Source organism: Oryzias melastigma, linkage group LG1 (genome assembly GCF_002922805.2).
Source record: "Oryzias melastigma strain HK-1 linkage group LG1, ASM292280v2, whole genome shotgun sequence".
Taxonomy (NCBI): Eukaryota; Metazoa; Chordata; class Actinopteri; order Beloniformes; family Adrianichthyidae; genus Oryzias; species Oryzias melastigma.
Genome location: NC_050512.1, coordinates 288,895 through 299,025, shown reverse-complemented (window position 1 = coordinate 299,025; position 10,131 = coordinate 288,895). Strand labels below are relative to the sequence as shown.

The window sequence follows — 10,131 nt, the reverse complement described above, 5'->3', positions numbered from 1 at the left end:
AGTTTTGAGCCAATTTCCAAAAGACATGTTAAAATAAAATAGTTTTGTTAAAAATATTCTGTTATTTGTAACCTTTGTTAAAAAAAAAATAAAAGTACGGAGGAAAAAAATCCATTAAAATAGAAAATCGAATTTTCAATCACTGTCCACCTGTAGTCTAAACCAGGTGAACATAACTTTTTTAAAGGTAAATGTTATCAACATTGTTTCCAGGCCCTTGAATTCACTTTGTTAAATGTGAATGCTTCTCATGGGGGATTTCTACACTTTGGAGGGGGATATTACTTGTGGATTTGGCCACAGGTCTTACGTTGCCAAGCTCATACCACAGAATAATACATACTTGAAATTGTTTCAAACAGGGTTCGTACGGTAATTAAAAACCTGAAAAAGTTTTAAAAATTAAAAATGCAATTTCTAGATCCTTGAAAAGTTTATGAAAAATGACATCCTCTGCAAAGTTTTGGAAAAGTCATGGAATTTGAATAACTTTGATGCAAAAGACATTAAAAATAAAACCTTTTAACATGTGATTTGAATTTAAATTGAGGCAGAACACAACTTGCACTATTGGTAAACGAGAGTTTATGTTACCAGAAAGCAGTTCGAAGTTTCAGCAGTTCAGCAGCGGCGCTTTCAAGTTGCTGTCAGACATGGATCGTGAAATGCCGGGAAAATGCAGCTTTGACAAATGGCTTTTTACGGAGAGGGATCAACTGTGTCTACTTAAAGACCCTCACCAGAAACGTGTAGAAGTGCAGACTTTGCTCCAAGTCCTTCAACATCAGCAGGATGGTAGAAGCAGGGCTGATGAGCCACATGAAGGAAAGAATCAGCGATGGCGGCTGAACGCTGCAAAAGAACTTTTAAAAACACGTTATAATGGCCGTAGCGTGAACGTTAATTGCATTACATTAAGATAAAAAGGTGATCTTTGTTCAATTTTTTTCGTGTATTAAAAATAAAAAGCATGATCTTCGTGTTAATCTTTTTCGAGATTTTCGTTTGAATATTTTTAAGAACTACAAACAGGCTGGACACGAACCTCATCTGCTCTTGAAAACGATAAAATGACCTGGAAGTAAAAGTTGAAAAGCTACAATGTGTCCATGTTATCGACTGGATCTGTTTTATAGGCTTGTCATATCACCTGTTTGTTTTGTTCTTTCTACTTTAACCACAAGCAAGAACAAACGTTGGAGAACGGATTAAATATTGATCAGTACAAACCATTTATTTATTTTGTTCCTGAGTCAATCCTGTGTGACCTGCTTGATGGTCATGTTGTGGGTCTGGTCAAGTTTGCCAACTTCACTATCATTTTTCACTATATAATATTGTTATCTTTTTTTATTTTGCTATAATGTTCTCAGAATTTTTTTTTTTTTGGATTACAGCAGCTGTAGTCCTAAAGCGAGAAGATAAGGACATGTCTACAACTTGCATTACTCCAACTTCACTTTAAGAGAGAGAGTAATGATATTAGAGATTTCTGTGGAGTTTGTTTCAGCAATAATGAGTACTTGTGATGTTTTTGAGATTATTCGTGGTGAGTTTCTGAGAACCTACTATTGTTGGTCTGGGGTGTTTTCGTGTACTTTATTGACTGTCCCTGAAGACTGCTTCTGTAGCGTCACATTAAGGTAAACTCCGGCTGTCGCTCATTTTCTGCACCAATCACCTCAGGCAAAAATAACTGGTCAATAGATCTACATCCAACGTTTTGTCCTGAAATGTCTGTGGATAAAGTAGGAAAAACCAAATCTTTATCTTTGATTTTTGAGGTTCACTAATGTCCATGGCAGACATAAAATCCTGTCCACCTTTGTCCACATTTGTCATGGAAGGAATCACACATCAATATGTGGTTGGAGTCATTTGGACCCCAAAGAGCGGAAGGGTTTTATTAAAATGAGATTTTAAAAATGTTTTTTTCTTCTTTGTGGCTTCAGTCTTACATACTCTTTGTTTCTGTCTTTGTAGTTGTGATGCAAACTTGCGGATTATTCCACAAGGGCCTCAAACATTTTCAGAGTATGATTTTACCACTACCATGCAGAGTGCCGGAGCACCCCCAAATCCCCAACCCACCCTGACAGTTTGGAAAATGTAGGGCCCTTTATATGCATTTTCTAAGCATCTGGGGCATTATTTCAGCTGATTTGAAAGCAGTAGAGAAGGGGGATTTAGTAGGGAACCTCTTCTACCTAACCTCTACTATTGACAATTGTGATTTCCTGCAACCTGTTTTCCTGTGACCACTTATCTACAACAGGACTTCCAAAACTTTTGAGGAGGAGCCCCTGAAGGACCATTGCTTGTAAAGTAAACTTGTAACATTCAAGTAAATTTAATTGGTACTTCTTAAAAAACAGTACTCCTTCCACTCCTTCGAGTTGTAAAGTTTCCAAAAAAAAAAAAACTATTTCTAAGTTTGCCAAATTGTTTTCATTGTGGACCAAATGTCTGTTCCGTTGACACCACACGCTTTGTTTTTTCCTTCGTCAGAAGAGATTTCATCAAACTGAATACACTTAAAGCTGCAGAGAACTGCATTAAAACACTGTTCTGAAAAAGCTCCCTGCAGCCCCCATGAGGAGAGCAGTCTGTCCTCAGTCACCTGCAGTCTGAACCAGCTGAACATCAGGACATTTTTTAAAGATAAAAAGGTTGCATTACAGTGATTCATACATGTTTCAACACATTTTAGTGTCATATTTTCCTAAATCTGCCTCCAGGAGATTAATGTTTTCAATGAAATAAAATGTTTTGTGTGTTTTGGATTCTTGCTATGATGTCACTAAATAGAAAAATGGTTGAGGGATTTTTTTTTTTTTTGCCACCATATTGCAATCAAAAATCACAGTTTTGAGATCAAAATTTCTTAAATTGCAAGCAAAATGTAACGATTAAAGAATAAAACCTCATTTGCTAATGAAATTGTTAAATATTTGCTTTCAAAAACTTTTTTTGCTTTCAAAAAATCTTAATGCGTTTGCAACACAGATGTTTTCAGCTGCGTTGTTTCATCTCCGTTTCTCCCTACCTTTAATTTTGCGTTCATAACTTTCCCTTTAGTGGGACATTTGTACCACCAAACAGCCTGCCGACTGGTCTACACCAGGGCTCTGCAACCTTTAACACTTAAAGAGCCATTTTGGTCGATTTCTCACTGAACACAACCCAGTAGGAGCCACACATCCGCTAAAAAAATAAGACTTTGTATTTAAGTTATTGTTGTTTTTATGTGAAATATAAACTATCAATTTCTGGCATAAAGAAAAACAAACTTTAAGAGAAAATAGATTTTTTTTTCCCCAAATATGACACAGTTTTAACTTTTAACGGAAGTTCACAAGACTTCCTTTTCAAAATAAAAGACTTCCTGTGTCACATAGGATCATCTCAATGGAGTAACTTTAGTGGTAGGTAGTGTAATGTCAGCAATGTAAAAAATATATTTTTAAACTTTTGTGGTGTTTCTTAGCCATAAATTTATAAAACTAACTTTCTAATATTAAAACAGAGCTAATTACTGTATTTTTTGTTTAGTTATTGATTATCAAACCACTACAGCTACTGTGCTTTGGAGGCTCGCAGAGTGATGAGTTATTTTACTTTATACTTTTTTAAGCCAAAAACGTTGTATTTTTGCCTTAAAATATACAGAGCCACAATGGAGGGGTAGGACAGCCAGACATTCTCTGGAGCCGCAGGTTGCAGACCCCTGGTCTAGAATCTATCTAATCAAATTACCATATTTATCCAGCATGGCGTCTGCAGCTGATGGTCAAACGCCAAACAGGCTCATTTACTCTTGATTTTGCCTCCTTGGCTGAGAAACAATTCATTTAAAAATGACTCATGCTTTCTTTGAACATTGATTCAATTTTATTAGTCAGATTTGTGATTTTACTCCTGAGGATTACCTTAAACTGTAAAATAAACTGTAAAGTGTATCTGCTGACATTTGACTAAACAGATTTGTGTGATCCATGAATCCTCCAGAGCAAAATATTGGCAAAAAGTTCTCTTTTTTTATAAAAAAAAAAAAAAGATTTGAGCCATATATTATCTTCTGCTGCACTACAGTGTTTTGGATTAGATTAAGTAAGAAAAAGCAAGATGGCTCAGCATCTATTTAGAAGAAGAGAAGGCATTTTTTTTTTACTTTCAATATTAATCTTCACAGGGTGTCTTATTTTTAAGAACTCATGTTCGCTTTTGTCCAAAGTAAAACACCAAATTATTCATGATTTTAAAAAAGCTTTTCTCTTCATATTTTAACGTTTTATACAACGTTTTATTTATTCATTTATTCCGATACAAATCATAATCATAACATATTGTAAAAGCGGAGACTTTTTTTCTGCTGCAGACATTTTAAACACGCTGATATGAATAAACACAGAACCCTGTTGTATTTGTGTGGCTTTGTTGCACTTTCTGGGTTCTGCTCAAAGAGAAACGGGCCAGAATGGTTGAGGACTGTAGAAGTCCACTCGAACAGCACTGATAAAAAGTCCAAAGTATTGTCAAGCACTCCAAGCACCTTCAATGTGAGGCAGACACTTGTTGGATAGAACAATCAGTATGAACCCTCTTGTCTGGGATTGGCTGTTTGGTGGCACACTAAACTGAAACTTATAAACGCAAAATCAAAGATTTTGATACATCTGAGACAGTCTGCATCTACCTTGGAAAATTACAGCCACACTTTGGACCTTTTTAGCTGAAGCTACTCTGCCATCCACATGCATTTGTTGTTCCTTGTCAGTGGAGGGATATGTGGGTGACAGCCACTTGCCCCGTACCAAAAATAGTACTGTTTGTTAGCACTGGTTCCCAAACGGTAGTGGTTTTGGTACTGCATCCCTAGATACAAGTAACTGAGATGAGCTTCCTCCACAGCTTAGGAAGAGATCAGTATTTTTTCTTTTATCATATTGTTCATTAGGGCTGCCACAAACGATTAGTTCAATAGTCGACTAATCTCTGATTATTTTTTTCGATTAGTCGACTAATCGGTTTGTGCGGCGACTGGATGTAAAACACACATCTTAACCATCATTGGCTTTAAACTTGAAGTGTTTAAGCTATATGCTAACTAAAAATAAAGACAATAGTTTATTAAGCCTTTAATGAATCATGCAGGTTTTCTCAAGTTGTTTCTGGCATTAAGACGAGACTTAAATCAAATGAGGTAATCTGAATCAACTACAGAAAACTTAATAAAAGCCTGCAAGTATTTTTTTAAAGGTTTAATACGTATATTTCATAAAACATGTACAAAGTATTTCAAAAGTTATTTGCAGATATAAACACTCTCAAAATATTTACTCACTGAGGCCCATTTATTAAAGCGAAACACTAATGACATATTTGAACTGAAGATATTCCTATACATAAAAAAACCTCAGGATGCCCATAGAAACAAAGAGCTTTGAGACATTACATCTTTAAAAAAGTGGGGAAATGTATATTTTTAAAAAGGGAGAAAACCAGGGGATGTTGGAATGTACATCAGTTCTTTCATTCTTTCACTACCTACATCCACTGCACATGCGCAGAATGAAATTAAATCATATTAAGTTTGGTGGACCGCTCTTAAATCTGTGCTTCTTCTTTAATGTTGTGGTTGCTTTGCTGTTTGTTGTTGTTTTTGTGACTTTAAGTTACATTTAATTGTATGCTTATTCCGCTAATGTTATGCCACACTTGTCAACTTAGCTCTGGACTTTTAGGCGAGCTACTTCACTTTTGGGACTTGCACATCGCTCCACAACTCCAGGGCAGATGCGTACCGACACACAGCCTCTCTGTCTGCGCGGTGAACGTTTCATAATCCGCTCTTCAAACCGAGCGACGTGATCGTGGCGCGGAATATGAATGAAGCCTTGGACGAGCGGTTCATTTCCAGTGTAAACTCATTATCCGCGCCGTCCTCGCGGCGTTTGGTTAGAAGAGCGCAGTTTATGAAACGCTCATTATGCAGACAGAGAGGTACCGTAGTCACGGATCTGCTGCAGATCTGATGGATTATCTCCAAACAGCATTAATGACAGCCGAACGCGATCCATTTAAAAACGGAAAACTGCCGCAGCAGAGCTAGCTGTGTTAGCGCCGATGTTAGCTTAGCTAGACGAAGCTCTCTGTTCAACGTGGTCAAACTTAGTCACAACATGCTTCATCTTCATGCACCGCCATAGCGATCTCATGGAACACAAGTTCTGCCTTAAAGAAATGACGCAGGACAATTTTCCTCTTTAATTTTTATTATGTTTCCCCACATTTTCGAGTTCCGTTAGCGTGTTGTTGTATTGTTGTTGATACTCCAGCTTACCCTGTAACATCACTGCTAACCGGCTTAGCACCACTGCGCATGTGTGAAGAGAACGGCAGACCCGGCATTAGAAAGCGCGCATCATAGTTTTGAGATCAAAACAAGGAAAAAAACAAAAAAACGACGCTTCGACAACCAAAATAGTTGTTGACTATTTTATTAGTCGACATAGTCTCGACTAATCGAATAATTGTGGCAGCCCTGTTGTTCATATACAATGAATTGTGGTCTGTGTTTGCTTATCTAGGGAGCATTGATGCTCACTGTTTTTTTTTTACAGAGATTTCTGTGAGATTGCTAGGGCACTAGATTTTGGAATTGTTGATTCTGTCAACTTGACAAAACAGCGAGCGTCCTTTATAGTGTTCTAAATAGTGAGTAGTGAGGGAGTTGGGATGCTACCTGTATCTCTTGGCTGGCCTGGAGGTGTGTATGGGTTTCTATGGCAGAATTGGAGGACATTTCAGTGCATTTTTGCATAGGTGGCTACTCCTGCAACCCAATTTCCACATAACTGGGAAAGGATAGATGGATGTTTTTGTTTTTAAGACCAACTGTAGATGGATAGAGTGGGAAAAAAAGTAATTTCCTTAAGTGTACCTAAGACAAGAAATCAATGACATGTTGAAAAAAAATCCCACTCTTAAAATAAAACCATGCAAGAGTTTATATTAAAGATGAATTTTTTCTTTCATCTTTCAGAACTTGGGTCGCTGTCTTGGGATGATTTGGAGAATGACCTTCCTGATGAACTAATTCCCAATGGAGGGGAATTAAGCCATATGGGTGGAGCTGGTGGGACCGGCACCTCAGCTGGTCTAGCTGGGAGCGGTGGTGCCTCTATTGTCCCAGATGCTGCTGCAAAGCACAAACAGCTCTCTGAACTTCTTCGAACTGGTAGTACGACCAATATCACAGGCACTGGGCTCAACTCTGCCAGCCCTCAACCTGGTGGTATTGGGGCTGCACTGGGAACACCGCTGGGTAAGAGCCCTCTTGGCCAGGGCTCTCCAAACAGCCACCCGTCACCCCAGGCCCAGAAGGCAGGAACCCCTACTGGAGTAGCAGGGCAGAATACCAGTAATACTGCTGCAACAATGGGCTTGAGCACAGCTGGTTTCACTCAAACCATGATGAACAATAGCCAGGGTCATGCTGGACTCCATAACCAAGGGGGTCAGCCTCAGCCGGGTCAAGTGATCAATGGCGGGATTGTACCTGGGACCGGGAGAGGACGTGGTGCTGGAGTAGCAGGGATGCAGTACCAGGGACAGACATTACAGGCAACTGCACCAGGAGGAACTGGAAGTGCTCTGGCAGAAACGCTCACTCAAGGAGGACAGCAGATTGGAGCTCTTACCAGCCTTGGTGCTGCCCAACAAGCAGGCAACTTGAACAAGGTAAGACGTACTCCCACTTTTAATTAGTCTGTGTTTTCATGCTTTAACCCAACCAAACATTGATCCACACAAGGATTACATGACTGTGGTGCACAAGGATTACATGGCTGTGGTATTATTACAGTGGTGCAAAATAGTGTTTTCACATATCATGAATCCTTATTTCTTTTCACTTTTGACAATCGTTTTAAATCATCAAGAAAATGCAAATTTTAGAGAAAGATAGCATAATAAAATTGCATTTTTTGCTCCTTAAACAGGAAAAAAGAGATCACCTTCAAAACCTAATTTAACTTGAACAGTTGCATTACCTGCGATAATGCTCGTGTGAATGCTTTTTGCTGAAAGTAATTCCTAATACATGCCAAGTTTGCAAACATATTTTTAGTGTGTTGCTTGATTATGAGCTAAACTCTAAATTAGCCTAAAAAAAACCCAAGTAGATAAGAAATTAGCCAAAAACGTTAGCATTTTGCTAAAATATTAAGTAAACTCCAATTTTTTTGAAAATTGATATCAAAGATGAAAACATTGCCCATGCATATATTTAAAGGTTTGTTACTAATCTACATAAAATTATGAAATTTGAAGACTTTGTCATTCATTTCCTAAGGGGCATATTTTGCTCAATATTTCAAAAATGATAAAGTTACTGAATACCAAAAATACAGGCAGTAATGTCCTGAATGAGCTGAACAATTTGATATCCAGATTGCTGAAATCACTGAAAGTGTGATTGAGTTTTGCGTGCTGAAAAACGTACAGAATGGAGCAAAAGTATCACTATAATGTAATGAAAAACGTGCGGCCAGTGCTAAACTTTTTTCTTAGTCGCACAGACCCAGAGTAAAGGGTTAAGGTTAGGATTATGGTTACGGTTAGGGTTATACAAGCAAAGGAAAGCAAAGAGGAAGTACTGTCCACCAATCAGGGGTGAGTTTGTTCCAGCTTGTGCGTGTTCGTGTTGAGTATTATCTGACAAGATGGCCGCCGCTGCACTTGCTGTGTCTCCCAGCTCCGAGACCAGTGGAACTACAGACGCCAACAAACAAATCACTAACCTCAAAAAAGACATCCAGAGACTCTGATGAGTTGAGGTCGAAGAGTGATCTTTTGATCTCTCTGCTGGACCTGGCGTACCAACAATCCATGCATATCGCATTGTTAAAAGCGGCTGTGCAAGACACAGTTCTCTAAGACCCCGCCACCTCGCCGTGGCCTTCCTCGAGCCCCACACCGAAACAACTGTGGACCGAAGTGGTTTGCCACAAGAAGAAAGCCTTGGACCGGGATGGCCTCCCTCTCTCCAACCGCTTAGATGTCCTGTCGTTTCCAACATCTGAGGACGTCCTGGCAGCCGCTCCTCCACTCAGCGGTGAAAATCCTCAGCCTGTCGCTGCCTCGCATACTAGGAGAGAAGGCCGCCCGTCATTTTCTGGCAAACGCCGGCAGCTCCTGAGAGACACAGTGAGTAGACGCCCCGACACCCGTCGCCGTCCGAACATAATCGACATCCCCGTCGGATGAAACAACTCCGGGCTTCCATCTGCGGTCTCAATCGGGGTGTCGGGTTCAAAGTCTGCTGCCTCTCCTCCCGCATCAGGTGTCTCCGTGACTGCTCCCCCCTCTTCTCCTCTTGGTGTCCCGCCTGCAGCAGTGGCTGCTTCTCCTCCCGCAGTAGGTGTAACGCCGACTCCTGCTTGTCATCTTGCGGCGACAGGCCAGCTTACCTCAGCACCCAGAACCGGCGGCCGCGGTGATCATCCTTCATCGTCGGAACCTCCATGGTCCGACATGTCCGCGTTAACGGGAGCCGAACCTTCTGTCACCCAGGAGCGCTCGTCCGTGATATCACCACTTCTGCCCACCAACTCGCCCTTCACAACCTCTCCGTTCACACAATAATAGTTCGTGCAGGTGTGAACGACCTCAAGCTCCAGCAGTCTGAGACCCTCAAGAAGGACTTCATCACCCTCATCCACACCATCCAACAGCAAAACAAGCAGTGCATCATCTCCGGTCCGCTTCCATCCCCGCTTTGGAGACATTAAATTCAGCCGTCTGCGTCAACTCCACATCTGGCCTAAAGGACACTGCAATGCTAACAATATTCAATATGTTGATAATTTCACCACCTTCTATAACAGATCGTATCTCTTCAGACCAGACGGCATCCATCCAAACAGAACCGGATCTCATCTGCTTTCTATGAACATTGAACTCACACTCCACTCCACCAAACTGTTCACCAACTGACTGGACCACTGCAATAACCCATCTTCAGTTGAACCGCCCATTAGAGTCCACATAACAAGCAGAACTCACAAACCTCTCCGGCTCAGATCCACCATCAGACATCTCCATCCCACAAACATAATGCTGGACACA

At 40.3% G+C, this 10,131-nt stretch overlaps 1 protein-coding gene across 1 annotated transcript in view; it reads left to right on the top strand.

The window, feature by feature from the left end:
- The window catches only part of crebbpa (CREB binding protein a), a 65,843-nt gene that overhangs the window by 12,234 nt on the left and 43,478 nt on the right, over positions 1-10,131 (top strand). The window contains exon 2 of the mRNA XM_036214029.1: positions 7,046-7,743. Coding sequence (XP_036069922.1) covers positions 7,046-7,743 — 698 coding nt within the window. The remainder of the gene's footprint in view (positions 1-7,045; positions 7,744-10,131) is intronic.